Genomic DNA, 19,874 nt, shown 5'->3' on the forward strand with positions numbered 1-19,874 from the left:
GGGATGGATTTTTAGCCCAATTCAAGTTGAAGAAAAGTGGTTTCGTGAAAATCGCAGAAAATTTTTTTTCAGAAACTCCGGGGTGCCTGGAGGTCGCGGTGCTCCACGCGACAGTTGTATTCCAAAACTGAGTCACTCAGATCACACGAGTACCCAAGCATGATTGAAACTCATTCTAATGCAAGTGCTTCTATCCGTGGTCTTGATTGTTTCTTACTCATTTCTTTTGGTTTGGCGAACAACTCAAAATCCTATGCCCAGAGAACTTCAGATAGTTCGCGGAAATGCTCTGTGGACACCCCTGGTAGGGTAAGGATCAGTATTTCCACACTTCTCAGAGAATTTTTATTTTCAGGGATGGATTTTGGTGCCCAAGTCTGGTTTACGACAAGTGGTTTCCTGATCCTTGCTGAAAATTCTTTTTTTCCGAAACTGGATGTCGCGGTGCAGCACGCGGCAATTGTAGCCCAAAACTGAGTCAATCGGATCACACGAGTAACCAAGCATGATTGAAACTCATTGAAATGCAAGTGCTTCTATCAGTGGTCTTGGATGTCGCGGGTCACTGCATGGCAATTGTATCCCAAAACTGAATCAGTTTGATCAAAAGTTATTTCTAATTATTATTTAGAGATTTACTCAACTTGATTGTTTCCCCCTCATACCTTTAGGTTTGGGGAGCATGTTAAAATCTGATGCCCAGAGAGGCTCAGATATAGATGGCGGAAATGCTCACTTAACACCACAGGTAAGGTTAGGGTTAGCATTCACACTCCACTTACACAATTGTTAAGCTCAGCGCTGGATTTTGGGGCCAAGTCAGGTTTAGGATGGGTTGATTTGTATTCTTATCTGAATTTTGTTTTTCCAGAAACTCTCTTGAGCCTCGGTGGCGCTTTCTACCGCAGATGTATCCCGAAACTGAGTCATGGGATCAAAAATAGTAACCATGCATTACTGAATTTCATTCAAGAACTTTGATCAATGGTTTTGGTTATTTCCCTCTCATACTTTTTTGATTAGGGTACGTCTAAATGCGATGCCCAGAGAGGCTCAGAAACACTGTACACACAGTAACAGTGATTACTTTTGTAAAGGTGCATTAGTTCACATCATTTGGAATCAGCACCAAAAAAAGACAATTTCAGTTTTTTTCCTATTTATGCTAATCAATATCCTCACCCACCAGTGAAATGCTGATTAGGTTAATTGGTAACTCTAAATTGCTTGTGTGTGTGTCTGGTAATCGGCTGGCAGCCCACTCAGGACACACTCCCACTCTTCACACTACTGTAAACTTCCTGGCAGACTCCAGGCTGACACAGTCCTTACAGGAAAAAGCAGCTTTCTAATGATGAATGGATGGACAATAATTCTAAGAGAAATGTACCAGTTCTGTGAAATTAATAAGCTGTTGCTCAAAAACCTGACCAAAGCTCTATTATATAATACTACAATAAACAGCATTGTGTAGACCCTTACATAACAAAAACCTAAGATATCGAGATATTATTCTGTAATCAAAATAGCACAATTCTAGCAATGCATCACATCTCCTCTAGTGATCTGAAAAAATATTACTTGAATGTGAAATCCAACTCATTTATAGGTATTATATCTTTCCCTGTCTATGTTCTCCTTTCTTATTTTAAAGTAAGTTGACTTTAAACCAATCATCTCTGCAAACCTAGGTTGTCCCTATGATATAATATACAGTAGATGTATAGAGTAATGAGGGGCAGTGCAGATTCACGAATACAGTAAAATCATTTATTTTAGCAACAGAATGCTTACATTTAGCAGCTTTCATTTAGTGTTTATTGAAATTGAATTCTGAAGGGATTCTGTACATCTGAAATACATTTTAAAATGGAAGCAGAATTCTGAAGAGCATCAGAAGAAATGTAAACGTTGAGCTTTAATACACATATTAAACACACTCAATTACTATTTTACACTTACTAACTGAGCTGCTGCCTGGCAACATGGATTCTGAACACAGTACTGTATATCCAATTACATGCAATTGCAGGATTGAGCTGAAATGTAATTTCACCTTTCTTTTTAGTAAGTGTATGTAGTTTTTAAAAGGACATTGTTATGTCAAGGATGTGTAATAATAAGGTTAGCAGTATAATCATTTGTATCAGCTACAGGGTTAAAGTCATCCCACTCAAGCTATCAGTAACATCCAATTCAAAATTCTGCCAAAAACAAAACGGTACAAAACTGTAACTGATAATAAGGAGCAATAAACAAGATTGCAATTTTACCAAGAAGAATTGCTTTCTTTTTTTAGTTACATTATACAGTGAAACTTGAACACCAAGGACTTAACAGAAATCAACTCACCCAACAACAAACAATATCATTAATATTACATTTTCCTTATTTCAGAAAACAACATTACTTATTTCATACTATGGAATCACACAGGCAGTCACACTGTAACACAGAAGCAGCACGGATGCTTCAGAGATGTCCTCAAGACAAACGTGAAGGATTACAGTATCGACACCAACCTGTGTGAGAGTATTTCCCAGGACTGTTACGATCCCTGCCTCCCGGCAACGGAAGAGGCAGAAGTAGGCGTAGCCCTACTCCATCAGTTTACCTATCAGTTTTCCTATTCACCACCACACCCCCGTCTCATCCTACTTAAACACCTGTCTTTCCCTACCTCCTTGCTCAGTATTGGTTTTCCCTTCGAGCTTCCTGGTTGCGCTACTCCTTCTTCTACCTTGTGTTCTTCTTGGCTTTCGGTTTACGGTTTTTCCCCTTTTGACTACAGCTTTTCGGATCACGGCTTGGCTTCGTTACTCACGCTCTGTTTTGGATCTCTGGCTACCCCTGGACTATCGGATTGCTCTATTGTCTACGATTTCGGATCACGCTTTGGCTTCGGTAACTCGTTCCCTTTTGGATCTCTGGCTTCCCCTGGACTCTCGGCTCGTTCCTTCGACTACGGCTTTCTTTGGATCACGGCTAGGCTTTGTCAGCTCCTGCAAGTGGTTCACTCACTGGTTTCGGTTTCTCTTACCGAATCCATAACAAGGACAGCCTCAGGCTGATAGATCTCACAACAGGAAAAGAAGTAGAAATGGCAGAAACACAGTGTGTTGGAAAAGATCAACATCCCGGAATCACCCATTTAGTCACACACACATATATATATAGCCAATATATAGACAGACTCTGTCTGTCTCAGACTGGCTTATAATAATAATAATAATAATTGCTTACACTTATATAGCGCTTTTCTGGACACTCCACTCAGAGCGCTTTACAGGTAATGGGGTCTCCCCTCCACCACCACCAATGTGCAGCATCCACCTGGATGATGCGACGGCAGCCATAGTGCGCCAGAACGCTCACCACACACCAGCTCTCAGTGGGGAGGAGAGCAGAGTAATGTAGCCAATTCATAGATGGGGATTATTAGGAGGCCATGATTGGTTAAGGCCAATGGGAAATTTGGCCAGGACGCCGGGGTTACACCCCTACTCTTTTCGAGAAACGCCCTGGGATTTTTAATGACCACAGAGAGTCAGGACCTCGGTTTTACGTCTCATCCGAAGGACGGCACCTGTTTACAGTATAGTGTCCCCATCACTATACTGGAGCATTAGGACCCACATGGACCACAGGGTGAGCGCCCCCTGCTGGCCCCACTAACACCTCTTCCAGCAGCAACCTTAGTTTTTCCCAGGAGGTCTCCCATCCAGGTACTGACCAGGCTCACACCTGGCTTATTCAAACACTTTGCCAAGAGACGACACCACTGACTGTATCTCAGGTTTAGCCCTGGCTAACATCACTATATTTACACCATGACTACACTAAATCATACTGCCACGATATTGATTTTGTCACATGAACATTCTCAATTTGCACATATTTACACATTTACAATCCAAAGGTCATTCTCAATCTTTATTCCAGGTTTACAGGGTAGGTCATTTGTAGGTTCAGGTTTAAGTCTTACAAAAGACTGTAACAGATAGTCTGATGTTTTTAAATGAGGGTATGGCATGTTACAGATGTTTTACTCTGGGTGTTTGTAGGGTAATTGTTAGGCTTGATATTATATTTGGTTTTGAAATTCAGTGTGTCAGACTTTGTCTTGAAATGTCAATGTTACATGAATGATCTGTTCTTTGGCATAGTGGTCTTGTACCTGTAATTAGATCTCCACCAACAGAAAGAAGCAGTTTTCTCAAACTTATACAAAATATGGTTTTATAACTCAAGATCCTTTCTTGCAGACAGAGAGTATGCAAGATCAGCTTGGAGTTTAAGAAAAAATATCAATGTTCTAAAATATGAATTCCAATGAAAATGAAAAGATTTATTTAAAAATGTATCATATGTTGTACCACGCATGGGATAGTTAATTACACAGATTTGACAAGCAGAGTTTTAGATGACTACTGTTACCTGTTTCTGTGACACATGTTTTATTTCCTTTTGTAGTTAATATGCAATAACATCCATTTGTGAGTCAAATGGACTGTTGAAGTTTTGTAAAGCAATTACAGTCACTGCAAAAAAAAAAAAGACAAAATCCTACCTTGTTTTTTTATTGTAAGAAAAGTCTAATCAGTACATTTGTTTTCGGGAGATAGGAATGTCAAAAACATACAGTATTTCAAGCTGGACCATTTCAAATCAACAAAATGATTTTTTTCTCGACATAAATGTTGTTTCTCAATCACAACACAGACGCACAAAATCATATACGTGTTGTAATGAATAACAGAAAACCAAGGTGATTGGAAACATGAAGTATTTGCTCTTCTATCACTGTGCTGTAATGAACTGTATAAGAGCACGGAAGCGCTGCATTTATTAAAGTCATAAAAATACGGAGCCCAGGAGGGGCCATCGGTAGGAAAAAAAAGTTATATCGAGGGAACGATTTAAAATTCGTGTGCACAAAAAAGTTATATCGAGGGAATGATTTACAATTCGTGTGCACAAAAAAGTTATATCGAGGGATAGGCACAAAATAACTAAATTGTTCCCTCGTTTTAATTAGTGCACACGAAATAATGTTCTCTAACTCTTTCCTTCATTTTCTTTGTGTCACGGTAGTCGCACGCACATAGAAATTTTCTAAAACGCCAGCATTATTCCCGGCTCCTGACAACAACGCTATCAAACGCTTGTTAACACGTTACAGTGCATTTTATATTGGTACAATAAAGCCTAACTGACACTGCTGTAGATTAGGATAATGGATAGAGATGAGCTTATTTAGTTTATTTTGGTTTGGATATAAGTTATTAGGACATTGTAGCTACTGCACAGATGAGTTAGAAAACGTTATTTTGTGCGCACGAGTTAAAGAAAACCAAGGGAACGATTTCGTTATTTCGTGTGCACGAATTGTAAATCGTTCCCTCGATATATATTTTTCTTACTGAAGGCCCCTCCCGGGCTCCGTATAAAAACAAGACGTTAAAAAGTTTTTTAAAAAGATGCAGACTACTAAGAATACAAAAAACTGAACGCCAATACAAGAGAAAGAATAATACCGTAATAATCATCTAATTTATCGGCACGTGTAGTAATTGGATTACGGGGGGGGAGGATATTTTACGTTCACAGTATTTATTTTCACTAAAAATACCTACTACAATGACTTTTTCTGAAATACATAGCAGTTCTAACAATGATTTTACTACGGTAATGCTTTTTTTTCGAAACCATATTCTGTTTTCCCCATAAGATATTAAGCTTCGAGGCACCTGTCACTGTAAATACCTGTAAATGATGTCTTCTTCATTGGAAAAGTGTACGTTGTCTTAGAACACGATATTCGAACTGTTTCTCTGCTACTTCAGCAAGAGCCCTCTAGTGGTCACCAATGGTATTTGTAGTCGCAGCTACAGCGTTTGATGTTTTTATAGGGGGAATCCGAGCCTCTCTTCTTAATCGCTTGGCTCATGTCAAAAAGTCTGACAGAGACGTAGGACCCCCACCACAGTCACCTACGAGTTCATTCAGGATTGAGAAATACAAATTTTGGGGTTTATTTTAGCCAAAGCACTGACCTTATGAATAACATATAATGCAATATGGAAACATTTCTGGATATAATGTTTATAGTTTATTGTTCAGAGAGCTGTCTTAAAATGTCAAGCTCCCAAATTAAATGCTGAATAATAAAGGACCAAGACTGAAGAAAGAGAGAGATTTTTGTTTCTTGCCACTCAAAAAACGTGCTGGTGTTTATTTTCCTGTATTATCTATCCAGAGTGAAACTACCCATTTCCTTACAATCTGACAGAGGTGCCAGGAGGAAGGGAGAATGACAGGTACCTCCCTGAAAAGGAAGAACTTATATGGAAAGCGTGTGTTTGATTTACTGTAGACTTGGCCCCTTTAAAACAGACACGGAGGAGTTTAAACAGAGTCTTTTAAGAGCAGATACCTACTACACTGTGCATGGTAGCATGTTAGTGAATTAGTTTCTTACAGTAGAGACTGACAGGTATCAATCCCTATAGTATTCCAGAAAGCTGTACGCTACAGTACAGCACGGACCGATGGATAATAATAACTTATCTCCAAATAATAAAAAGTAGATAAAAGGCCTAACACTTAGACTTACAGTACTTATCGTTAAAAACAAATGGGGCTACAGAACTACAGCCTTGTTTATATCCCTGCCAGGAACTGCACTTCGTGGCCAGGCGTCCCTTTTCAGCGCTCTCTCTCTAGCTCGCCGGACAGGAGCGGAGACTGACAGGGCCGTAGACTTCCACTGCTTTGGAAAAGGAAGCCAGGTCCCCGTTGATGCGCACATTCTGCAGGCAGCCAACAAAACTGGCGCTGACAGGGAGCTCTGGACGCTGCGAGGGATCTATGGAGGATAGAAAAAACAAGCACCGCTCACAATGCGATGGGAATGGCATGTGTGTGTGTGATGAGACTCTCGCACTGCACGTTCAACGCTGTGGAGGGTACAGCAGACAGCAGGGTGCCCATCTGTGCCACACTGCGGCATAGAAATAGTCGCCAACCTTCAGGTGTTTAAGCTTTAAGCATTAGAATGGCTTGGATACTTTCATTCATTTTTACCAGCTTCACTAATTCCAGTAAGAGAATCACATGAGCGTTCCAAATTAAAAACTGCTCAGAAATAAAATGCAAGACCTGCTGATGGTGGCAGCTAGATTTTTTTTTTCACAGTGAAATTACGTGGGGAGGTTTACTACGGTTTTAGTTCAAATGACAATCTTGTAAATAAGAAAAAAAGAAAATTTTACAGAGCTTCTGCATTAAAAAAACATCCTTAAACTATTTACTAAATACACCTGAAGGAATTGGGTGATGAAGGGATAAATAAAGATCAATACTATCCTGGACATTAAGTCTGCAAGGATGTTTTTTGATCCAGCTGTTGCCAGATGTTCCATTAAAAACTATTCAGCAGTGAAGAGAACTGTATCTCTTTTAGACACTCAAAAAGAAAATGCAGAAACGTACAAGGAAATATGTCAATCCTGGTGGCCCTCTAGTACTTGGCCTGTGCGAGATGGACCTAACAAGCTAGTAAAATACTGGTTGTTAGCACTGTCAGTGATGGACACTGTGCAGCTCCATCATCAAGCTGCTCTGCTGGCACTTTACCTGGGATGCCGCCAACATAAAGAGGGTCTCTGGTCTGTGTTGTATACGAAGATGATGGTCCCACTGTATAGCGACCCTCTGTGTCCACATCCAGTTGCACAACATTGTTTCTTTTAATTACTAAGGGAACATAAGTAACATCTTTGAGCTTACAATCAACTTGTTTGCAAATTAATTCCAGACAAAAGAGGACTGGCAGTATATCACCTTAATTAAAGTAACTAGCCCATCAGTCTGAATAAAAATCTCCAGGTTTGGAGGGTATATCATCTTATGACCTTACGTTAAGAGAAAAACATGAACTACTCAAGTTGTCCCTGAAATCTGCTCAGACATTATTTTAGAGCTGTGCTCATAAACACCAACATTAATGTTTTTTAGTTTCTGTAAAACTGGCATTTTTTAGAACAGTTCTACAAATCCAGTAACAGAGCAAAAGAGAATATTTTGTGAATCTGAATGTGTGTACCTGCTATACGGTGAAAAGCTCCATCACAAAAAGTGGGTTGTGGAGTTACAGCAACCCTGAAGTCACCAGCTCCATTGTTAACCTGCACAATGACCTGACAAGAACATTCACAGCAGGCTGATTATTCATATGAAAACCCAAGGGTGACAAAAACAACAATATAAAATAGAACATGTAATAGGTTTATTCCATGCTGAAAAAAAGAAGAAAGAGAACACAACGTTTCGGCCGTGGAGCCTTCTTCAGGTGTGAGAGAGACAGGGCAGTAGGCAAAGGTAAAGTAGCGGGAGAACAAAGGTTGGGAGGGAGGAGGAGTGAGAGTAAAATAGAACATGTTCAAAGTAAACTGTCTGTGCCGACAGAAATGTAGGCTTTGTGCTAAATACGATACAGATGTCTAAAATATATACTCTGCAACTGAATATTTAATTGAAGGCCTTCTCTGTGTCTGGTAGAGCTGTATTACTGCTTTATGAAAACAAATCCATGTTGCACCCAGCAGATCTACCGCTGTGAAATGTAAGACTGAATATTTCCATTCTTACCTCTCCCTTTTTGATAAATAAACTCAGGTGATGTCCACTCTGACCACTGACGTGGAAAAGGACACCGGTCAGGTTTCTTGGGTGAATCTCAAACACAAGCTCGAAATTTACACCAACAACAAAGGATTTGTCTGAAAAATAATAGACATATTAGGAGGTAGCGTTAACTGTGGGATTACACCGCAGGAAGATATTGTGGAAAAGAGCTGTTTGTACACATTGGCTTTATGTCTTTGCCCATACACGTACTGTATATAAAATTTCACACAATTTCAGACTTTGTGTCTATAAATTCAGTCTATATATTCCGCATCCAACATAAGAATTTAGAATTAACTGGACCTGTTTGTAGTAAGTCAAAAGTTGAATATACTGCATGTATCTAAAACAAACTTTGCATTGAAGTTCAAGTGTCAAATATTTCCTCAGCTTGCTCAAAACAGATATTTGTCAGATCCCATTAATAGCTAAGATTTTAGTAATAACTAATAAATAATTACAATTAACTAAATAGGTAGAGCAGCTCATTACTACTTCCCACCCACCATCACAGTGGGTCGGCTTGCTTCCAAAACACACACAAATTCTGCTGTTACCCCAGCAGGCAGAAGGTCTACTTCAAGAGTTGTATTAAAGTTAACAAAAGTTGTGTCATCAGTGAAACAATAATAGACAACTGTGCCTATATTATATTTGGTGAGGCCCTCCAGAAGCACAAAATGTAAATTGTGCAACAAGATGCTGGCTTGTTGTTCAGATTTTTCAAGCTTCCTTCTCAAATCAGATTGAACTAATAAAGATGTTCAGACTCCTTCCATTAAAAAGTTTAGTAAATGCAGGCAGCCCCTTCCACAAAAAGTCAGGAAATGCAGACAGATATACAAACTACTGTAGGTCATTTCTTGGACTAGCATCAGTTTTCTTGGACTGTTGAATTTCACTAAAGGAAGCAAATGCTTTTCACACATGATGTCATCTGTTTTTTACACAATTGTCTTGACGTTTTCACCGTGAAAATGAAAATCAGGTACCTAAAACAACATATCCTCCATTTCCTGAGAAGTAGGCCCCACTTTCCATGTTCCCCTCAAAACAAGGAGGGACTCCATAGTTGTCAGTGGGCTCCGCCATTGGTCGATCATTCAGTTTGAAATTCCTGATACACCCAACGACACTATTTTTAGGAAGGATCTGATGCAGAAAAGAAATTAAAATCAGTTTAATGAACAAAAGGGATCCTGAATTGCAAAACACAACCTGAGATGTGTTTTATAACATTTAAATGAATTTTGTAATAACTTGTTTTTTAAAATGTCCTGCAATGCTCAATGTAGATTTAACCTTTCAGAAGAACATTCTGACTAATATAAAATAACTCAGTATCTGTGTGACACATCTCCTTTAAATCACTTTTCCGTTCTTCATCAGCAACAAAATTAAATTCAGAAGCATTCCTTGCAGAACGACTTTAACACGAGCTGAAATTTGCCCTGCTCGCCCTGGGCTCAGGACATTACCTGGAGTTTTGAGCTGGCACTTAAGGCAGGAACGTTTCCCAGATAAATTGGTGGCTGCAACTGGAGAGAGCTGACTTGGGTGAAGTCGCCATCCTGTGCGCGGAGGCCGTCAACGACAAGGCGGAAGCTGCGTTTTTCCCAACTGAACATGACCTACAGAACATTTGTACAGCAGTAATAAGAATTCTGTCCCTTTTCAAGCGATGGAATACAGTCATAGCGATATTTCTAACTGGAGTCTATCCCAGCAAGCAAAAGGTGCAAGCCAGGGTACACCCTGGACGGGATGGGACACCTTTGCAGTAGATTGCAGTACACTGCGGGACAGATGCACGGATACAGATACAAACACCGACACCAATAAACCCACCAGCACGTCTTTGAACTGTGGGAGAAAACCGGAGCACCCAAAGGAAACTGACACAAACACAGGGAGAACATACAAACTCCACACAGACAGCACCCCAGGGTTGGGAAATTAACCCAGGGCTCCAGTGCTGTGAGGCAGCAATGTTAACCAACATGCCACTGTGCAACCCATGACATCCTTGTTTATTTCTATTCAAATACATGGTTCTATAGATCATAAAGCTTGGCAATTTAAAAATAGCCAACCGTGTGCTGTTAGGGTTGCTCTGGAAATGCTTAGTAATGAAGACTACTTGCTTTTTCTATAAATCAAATATTATAAAAGTAGCCCTAAATTTCAAACAAAATGAAGCTCCAGTTTGTGAGTTATAAATTTGTAATATGTAACATAAAACACATATTTTTAAAGCAGTTATTTGGATTTTATTACTGACATGGAACTACACACAGTACTTACCAAACCATCATAAACTTGTTAACCATGATGTGTCAAATGCTTGTCATAAAGACTATAAACACACCATATAAAGGGGAGTATCCACGACAAGAAATAAAATAAAGGACTCACTGTGTGCCATTTGCCATCGTTGTATTTTTCTTTATTAAATATTTTCCGTTTCTTTCCAGGAGAACTCAATGAAAGCTTAATCCGTCCATTGTTTATGTAGAGAGCCACATGTGAGGTCCCGAATTTATTAGCAGCGTAAAAGATCAAGCCTTCCTGGGACTTTGTTCGGATGTCGAGTGAGATATGAGACCTAGGAAGGAAACCGTTCGCTGATCAGGTTTCTGGTTTCGCAGGCACACTCCTCCAAGCTCCTAGACCTCTAGTGCAAAATTTGCTCTTTCCTTTCTCAGCACTTCTCAAGCAGCCTGGGAAAGCGCCTAGTTGAGAACTGACCTTATCTGTATAGGAACATTTTAGAATGGACTCTGTGGTTTTCTTAAGTACTGTCTTAAGGCACTCCACACTCCTGACAGAAAGTATTCTTTCTTGATACTTAGACATTTGTTTGAATAGGTATGAACCACTAACGTTCCATTTCCTGTGAGTGTGACGGTTACAGGGACAGTATGTGTTCATTAAAGCTACTAACTGTATAAGTTCCAAATTCATTCTAATTTCATGCGTCCCTCACTGGGGAGGGACGCACTGCAAAGCAAATGTTTGCAGTGCCAGTAGAGCATGTTACTCATTACTATGGAAGCCCGTTTCGCCAGGGAGTAAAAAAAAAAAACGCGCTATGGTATCTCAGAATTCCGACTTAGTAACTCAGAATTGCGACTTAGTAAGTCAGAATTGCGACTTAGCATCTCAGAATTGCGACTTAGCATCTCAGAATTGCGACTTAGCATCTCAGAATTGCGACTTAGCATCTCAGAATTGCGACTTAGCATCTCAGAATTGCGACTTAGCATCTCAGAATTGCGACTTAGCAACTCAGAATTGCGACTTAGCAACTCAGAATTGCGACTTAGCAACTCAGAATTGCGACTTAGCAACTCAGAATTCCGACTTAGCAACTCAGAATTCCGACTTAGCAACTCAGAATTCCGACTTAGTAACTCAGAATTCCGACTTTATATCTCACATTTGTGACTTCGAAATAGCCATATTTCATTGTCTGTCCTTTTGTTATTGTAACGGATTCGGGTTCTAGGGCTTGTGCCCTCGCCGCTCCCACCCTAGTTCGTGCCTCGCTACACTGGCTCGAACCTGAGTCTTGCCAGCTGAGCTAAAGAAGACCTTCTTTTTTAAGTAAAAAAGGACATACAATGGAAATACGTAAAAAGTTTGTTTCAGCTTTTATAATTGTGAATTCTTCTGGATGTGAAGTGCCTATTTCTGTATCTTATTTTATATTCTGTCTACGTAAATAAAAACTATTTTTAAAAAGCCCACCGTGCACTATTCCATCTGGGTACTATGGAAGCCTCACTGGCGGAAATGGGATTCTATAAAAATTAGTGTAAATTTGATTTTTATCAGGGCACTGTACAGGACAAGTCTTCAGGCTTATAGATCCTATGATCCTGTACGATTCATGAAAATAGTGTAACGGAACGGCCGACATACAGGTTGTACGATCTGGTTGCAGTATGGTGACGGCACCGCCCTCCCCTGCGCATAACAGGGATGCTGGCCGCCGGGGTTAAAGAAAGTGTTCTTAAAGAAAGTGAGCCAGTGCAGCGAGGCACGAACTAGGGTGGGAGCGGCGAGGGCACAAGCCCTAGAACCCGAATCCATTACAATAACAAAAGGACAGACAATGAAATATGGCTATTTCGAAGTCGCAAATGTGAGATATAAAGTCGGAATTCTGAGTTACTAAGTCGGAATTCTGAGTTGCTAAGTCGCAATTCTGAGATACTGTCGTAATTCTGAGTTGATAAGTCGCAATTCTGAGTTACTAAGTCGGAATTCTGAGTTGCTAAGTCGCAATTCTGAGATACTGTCGTAATTCTGAGTTGATAAGTCGCAATTCTGAGATACTAAGTCAGAATTCTGAGATACCATAGCGCGTTTTTTTTTTACTCCCTGGCGGAAACGGGCTTCCATACATTACTCCAGACTGGCGGAAGGGGGTGAAGGAACGAGAAACTGGCAGAGAGACAGTCAAGGATGAGCTCATGGCTGTACGGCCTTCAGATGCAGCCTGTCTAGAAACAATCACTTATGTGAAAATCATGAGTGCTTGTTGTTGTTTTATGACTAAATCAAGGATGGTTGCAGAACTTGTATAAGGGTTTGACATTACTGCTAAAACTTTTTTCCAGGAGCATTAAATGATGGTGATGAGACATGAGACCAAGGGAGAATCCTATTCCAAATTCCTATGGCAAAAACACTGTTTAGAGACCATAGCCAGGCTGGGCAGTTACTGATGACTGATGACTCTTGTTCCCCAACTGTTTTGTATTACTACATGAGAGTACTGCCTTTGATTTGCTGATCTAGCTTGAGCTGATTATTTTAAGTATTTGGGTGGACATTAAAGTTACTATTTTTAGTAGGTTTAATTATCCAATTATTGTTGAAGTATCAAAATTTTGTAAGTAGAACTTGTCTTTTTAGATCTGTCTGTTATTGTGAAACTTGATCACTTTATGTTTCTTCACAAATGCAATGCTTTTATGCTGGTATTTCAAAGAAACATGGATAAAATTAAACTTCAGTGTTAAACTGCTTCTGTTTATAATCTGTACTGAACAGATACCGGTCTGCCACCCTTCCCTAAAACAATACTGTTTATGATTGAATTTTTAAAATGTATCATTTGTGCTGTTTTTGTACTGTTATTGCATATACACTTATTGTCTGTAATCTTTTTTCTTTCATTATGTAAAGCCCACACCCATGAGCTTTTTCAAGAGAAATGCTTTAGAAATAAACTTCATTGTTTCAGAACTGGTACTTATTATAGCCATACTGAAATACATTTTCCTTTTTTCTGTAAAACATCTGAATGTTCTTAAATCAGCCACAATGTGCAAGGTGACATTTTTTCAGAGCTGAATCCCAGTTATTCTGTCATCACAGTAAGGCTTTACTGCTCACACAAAGGATGGCGATGACGACAAGACAAAGAAAGATTAAAAGGGAATTCCATACCTGTCCTGAAATATCTGAGGAGTGACGTTATACTCCAGTCGGCCATGTGACTCGCCGAGCTGGAAGGCGTTTCTGACGCGGTCTGGCGGCCGGCACCCAGACGTGTTTTGCACTCTTTCGAGCTCCATTGCCTCCTCTTTCACTTCATTCCCCTTTGCAATAAAGAAGAGAACATGTTTTTAGCTCGGAGGCGCTGCTGCTTGCACAAGCGTGCAGTCTCTTAAAGTAAATGAAAGCCGGTTCATTTTTTCCCCCACGGATAGATCATTTTGCTGTGTGGAAATAAGGTTCAAATTGAGGGTTGCATCAGCCTTTGAGCTACAAAGGAACCTGTACAGGTTAATTCTGTGCTGAAAGGTAAAAAGATACAATAACAAGCCTTCGGCTGAGAAGCCTTACTCAGGTGGGTCAGGTTTCGTATGAGTCTGTTTGACACAGCAACATTGTATTGTGATTCTTAAACAATTAAACTTTTTTTATTATGATCCAAAGAATGGGTGATCACATACAGTAAACGCTCAGCTGTAGCCTTCCAGGACTGGAGCTGTCTACCACTAATATATACTGTACTCCCTGCAGCAGGGAAGTCCAGGGTGTTTCCCAGTGGGCTGGTGTCTCTGCAGGGCTTCTTTCTAACGTCTTTAATCAGCATAAATCAGCTTGTTTGGCAAGAATTTAACAGCTTTTCCAACTCTTCAAGTACTGAAGCCCTAAAGGAACCCAGAACCCTGCAGACACACCAGCCCTGCAGGATCAGGGGTGTGGTGCTACTGTACCTATTTCTCATTTGCATAAAGCCTTATCATACCACCTCCATAAACATAAATATAAATGCAAGTACTGTACATGGCAACAAATGTCACTGAAAATATTCTTCAAATTACATTGCAAATTCACTAAATATGATACTTCATTATTTCATTTGCATTTATACATTTTGCATCTTCCACTGGAGCATAATGGCCCCTGATATTAGTGGAATTAAAATGAAATCTTTGTACTTTCCATCTACTGATAAATGGATGTAATGCTGTAATTTTACATGATTGTTTTAATGCTAATGTAAAAAATGTGTTTACTACAGTAGTTTCACATTATGGTCAGGAATCTGTTTTATCTGCCTTATGCAAAGTACAGTACCACAGCCAAGATTTCAAACAAACTTTCTGCAAATCAAGCGTCAATAATAAAATGAAAACTTTTTCCAAACACTGAATTATTTTTTTTTAATCGTTTACATTTCATAGAAGATGCCGTAAGTATTCACTATGTGACATTTATTCAGTGCACTTTAGTTTTCTGAACATGAAAGCATTTGTGCTAAAACAGAAAGACACTCAGTTTCAAAACTTATTTTGCCCACGTGTTGGTATTGCGTCCAAAGATGGTGTTTAAAGGATCAGGAGTGCAAGTATTGCTTGAGCCAGAATCCGATTGGTAAAAACTGTACAATTACAGATTATCCTGCGTTATGCAGCTGAACTGAAATTAATACATACTGACACTGATGTTTTTTTCATGCAATTTTACACAACAATACAGCATTCATACCATCCAAAACTCATGTGGATTCCTCAAAGCAAAAGACGCTGCAATTTCTACAGCCGTGGTTCTCCACCATGAGCTCAGGGACCACAGGGAGCCTTTGAAACTGGAAGCGGACTAATAGCAGATACTTGTAGAATCGGCTAAATCAAGCGCTGGTCAGATTTGCTTCATTCATGGATCCAGGTTTTAAAAAGCTTGTGATCAGTCAACTGACCTGCAGTTCTGCTTCTGTTTCATTTTTAAAAAACTGTCATTTGATTTATAAAAATTACACGTTCATTTTGTTTTAGGATTCGACTATGGTTGTATAAATCAAAGGCCTTCTACTTCTTTGCTATGAGAAGATGTTTGCATTTTTTGCCCTTACCAAATTTTATTTTCATCATAGTATAGTACTATAACCCTTGCATAAAGCCATTCTATTCTCACAAAACATTGGAAGTATTATCCACTGTCAAATGGCTTGAAGCCTTTCAGCACTATATGGTTCAGAAAGTGGCTTGAAAATGTTTTATCTGAACACTTCTGCACTAGCTAGACAGGACATATAGGAAAAGTGAAAAAATCAGAATAAAGTAAAGTGGAAGGTATATAATTTAAATAAACAAGAAGCTGGTGTGAAGGACAAATGGGAATATCATACTATAAGCAATCTGTTACTTTGATATTTGACTCATAACACTAGAGTCACAATGCCCAGGTAGTGCCTAATGGTTCCGGCTGTTTGGGTATTTAAACACCCAGATATACAAACACACAAATGGGGTTTTAAAGCGTGGTGCACTATAACCTGTCAGGAATAGGAACATTTGAACATCTTTGCTGAAAAAATGCTTTTACATTGGCAATGACATTTTACTGTATGTGCTGTAGTTCTTTGGGGAGCTCTTTTTGAGCATTCGTCTTGTGGGAAGATTTTAGGTACTCTTTATAAAACCTGTCATTAGAGTACACCTACACTGGAGAGAAATGAGCAGTGAAACCATGTAGCCACCACCGAGAGCATTATTAAAATAACTGTTGAGTAGCTAAAAGCTAGCTGTCTGTTTTAAGCTTGATTATTTAGAAATAAATGGTCTAGGGGCCCCTCAGTTTGCATGTTGAATTAAAAGAAATAAGTTTGGATTTGTAAAAATTTCCTGCATGCAGGTGTTTAAACACCTTTTAAACTACTTAATTTCTTTAAAAATATAACATCTCTATGAGGTAGTTAAATATATTTTTAATGAACACAAAACAATTTCTAAAGAACAGTGTATAATCATCACCAAACAATATTTCTTAGAAATCTTGGCAGATTAATAAATAATAAAATACACACTTTGTAGTAAAACAAGCACAAAAGAAAATCTAAGAATGGAGTTTTAATGTGTAATATGGATGGCTGGTGTAGAGGATCCCAATTCAGCTTCTTTCATTCCTGTCTAGCGCTGTTCTTTTAAAAGAAACCTAAGCAAGTCTCTCATCATTTATGAGAATCCTCCCCACAGCAATAAGAGGTGTGACAGATCTCACAGTTAATATGATTTTATTTATTCCATCAGATACTGTTCTAAAGAGAAGAGGTATTTCAATTGTGTGGTGTAGTTTTAAACCTCTGTTAAACCTTCATGGACTGTCAGCTGAAAAGCCTGTATGAATCTGGGCTCCAGCCTGTGGAACTACCAGGTCACGTCAGAAAGCACCAGACAACAGAATCATGGCGGACCCTGGACAGAGAGATATAGTTCCCAAAGAGACAGACGAGAATTATGTGCCACTAAGACAATTCAATCTCAGCATTATTTTGCTTTTTTAATCCTCTGTGAATGAAAAAAATGTTCTTAAAGTTTCACTGCACATTTCACTGAACTCTTGAGAGACAGTTTGTAGCTCAGTCTTTCATTATTCTGTGTGTCTGGCTCATCATTCTTTAAAATGTTTTAAACTGATCATTTTATGTATCTAATAATATATAACATAAGAGAAACATGATGGGACTGTTGTTGTTGATGTACAACAATTAAAAACAATTTAAAACGTTATTATTCTCTATAAACATGACTACAATATATGAGTACTTTTGACCTTACTTTTACCCCAAAATAAAAATTCAGGCCGAAAGGGGTTAAAGAGAAGAAAGGGTTTAGTCACTAGAATGCAAAACAGATCTAAAACATGATTGTACAATGCAAATTTATTGAGTAATAAATGACTCATTTATTTTAAAATGATAATGCATAATGGAGTACAGCACAGTGAATTTAACAGATGTCGACATTTATTTCATTTTTAGACAATATGTTAATGTCGGTGATGTTTTTTTTGTTGTTTTAACACAAGCTGTTGTGAACCAGAAAAAGCAGAATAATTACAGTATATACTAGTGCTTGTACTGTTTGGTACCATTGTACCAAAATAAACACAATTACTCTTTTACCATCTTTATAATTTGTGCTAAAAACGGTGATCTTAATTGTTTCAAATATAACACAAAGTTGGTTGCTGGTTGAAAGTGTTACTTTTTGACAAAGCACAATGAAGAAGCGATAATGACAAGTCCATTACAGTTCACTTTTTCATCGTTTTGAACATCCAATTCCTTCTCTTCATCTCTGAAAATAAAGCAGTATAAGAACATAAATATTGGAATAACTCAACAAAATTATTTTTAAAATATATGGTTTGACAAAATATTGTTCATTCTGACTGAATACATCAGCTATACAGTATATGCCCATATAAAACTGTATAGACAAAAATTTAAAATTAAATCTTTAACCCTGTGTGAAATTGTGTTTTATAAATTCCTTCGTGAATTTCCTTGCAGAAATAATGCTTACCAATACTAAGATAAAGTTTAAGATGGAAATTAAAGACTCACATAAAGAAACACACACATTGAAGAAACCATGTATTAATACAAACTGTTTGGGATCTAATTATCACTTGAAACTACTGTACATTGTCTTCTGCACAGGAAAGGTGAGAAGTCGAGCCACTTGACTCATCAAGCCCATTCAGCTGTTAGCAGCTTACTGACCTAAAGATCTCATCTAGCATTTTCTTGACAGAAGCCAATGTGTTCACTTCAACCACACAGCGGATAGCTTGTTCCATACTCCCATGTCCCCTGCCTTAGCTTCGAGCTGCAGCAGTTCCCCTTGTAAAAGTATTCTAATGTCAATGCCGCCTGTGGCCCCTACTCCTAGGAGAGTAATTCATAAACCACACTACTAAAACAAAACGCCATATTGAGGGACAAGCTTGTTATTAAGGACCTTTGTGATTTTAAGGAGTTCCTATTGTAGTTTTCCGCTTAGGCTGTTGCTTTCAAACTCTCAAGGAAACCAAAACTTCTTATACCCACCCTCCTTAAAGAGGAGCGGCTGAGGCTGGTTCTGGCCATCATTGACAGGGGTGGTTTCTCAGCACTGCAAGATCCCACAGACACGTTTCCCGTTGAGCTGAATCTGCTCAAGTCCTCCGGCTTGTAGAGGACTGGCCTGCAATGAAACCATAAAGGAATAAGTTTCTCATAGCTTAAGGAATAGCTTGTTAGATTAACAATGGTGGCTTTATTATCTTTAAATGTATTAGAAGGAAAAAATATCATCTAGTTAATCTGTCTAAAACATATACAATACTTATACATTGCATTTAACATACAAAGTGTCCTGTATCTAACTCATGTGTATAAGTTACTGCCACCCTCAAAACAAAACTTTAAGTAGTATGATAAATGTATGTCCTGAAAGTTAAATACTTTCTATACTTAAAATGTATAAAAGCGTTGTTGGTAGATAAGATTAGTGTCCCACAGCAAGTCCCAAAGGATTGCATACAACCCCTAAAATTAGAGTTTTTTTCTAACACAGGGTAAAAAAAGTTTAAGGTCAAGTGTCTTCAAATTTAAAAAAGTGGGCTTCTAATAAAAACTTTAGTAGCTAGTGCAAAATTACCTTCTCATATAAACATTGGTAAGACAACCTTCAAATGTGTCTTTGCCCAGAATAATATTGGGTGTATTCATGCTCGTAACTAGTGAGGATGAGGGCTGATCTCTTCCTTCATCTTCTTCATCAATGCGCAGTGTGATGCTGAGGAATAATTAAGAAAAAAAAATATTTCCTAGTGCAATAAAGTGCATCTATTATTCTAGCAGTAGAATAAACAAATTTGAATGAAAAACACAA

At 38.6% G+C, this 19,874-nt stretch overlaps 1 protein-coding gene and 1 long non-coding RNA gene across 6 annotated transcripts in view; both read right to left on the reverse strand.

Annotated features, from left to right (window-relative positions):
* Positions 1–1,756: 1,756 nt before the first annotated feature.
* LOC148655487 (uncharacterized) lies at positions 1,757–4,806 on the reverse strand. Its single transcript, XR_015940682.1, has 2 exons — positions 3,745–4,806; positions 1,757–3,209 (listed from the first exon to the last, which is right to left on the reverse strand). It is a non-coding gene; the product is annotated as an uncharacterized LOC148655487 (long non-coding RNA).
* A 1,205-nt stretch (positions 4,807–6,011) lies between these two features.
* Positions 6,012–19,874, reverse strand: part of LOC148655488 (laminin subunit alpha-3-like) — a 119,856-nt gene continuing 105,993 nt past the window's right edge. For 4 of the 5 annotated variants that reach the window (XM_088642009.1, XM_088642008.1, XM_088642007.1 and 1 more), the window contains 10 exons: positions 19,641–19,778; positions 19,049–19,184; positions 14,152–14,303; positions 11,107–11,296; positions 10,170–10,322; positions 9,684–9,843; positions 8,653–8,783; positions 8,108–8,201; positions 7,639–7,758; positions 6,012–6,868 (listed from right to left, as the gene is read on the reverse strand). In XM_088642009.1, the coding sequence (XP_088498135.1) occupies positions 6,723–6,868; positions 7,639–7,758; positions 8,108–8,201; positions 8,653–8,783; positions 9,684–9,843; positions 10,170–10,322; positions 11,107–11,296; positions 14,152–14,303; positions 19,049–19,184; positions 19,641–19,778 (1,420 nt within the window). In that variant the 3' untranslated portion in view covers positions 6,012–6,722. Of the gene's footprint in view, positions 6,869–7,638; positions 7,759–8,107; positions 8,202–8,652; positions 8,784–9,683; positions 9,844–10,169; positions 10,323–11,106; positions 11,297–14,151; positions 14,304–17,860; positions 18,294–19,048; positions 19,185–19,640; positions 19,779–19,874 lie in introns of those variants that run through there. The other variant, XM_088642010.1, reaches the window with a different exon arrangement.

Source organism: Lepisosteus platostomus, chromosome 8, assembly GCF_059453375.1.
Source record: "Lepisosteus platostomus isolate fLepPlt1 chromosome 8, fLepPlt1.hap1, whole genome shotgun sequence".
NCBI lineage: Eukaryota > Metazoa > Chordata > Actinopteri > Semionotiformes > Lepisosteidae > Lepisosteus > Lepisosteus platostomus.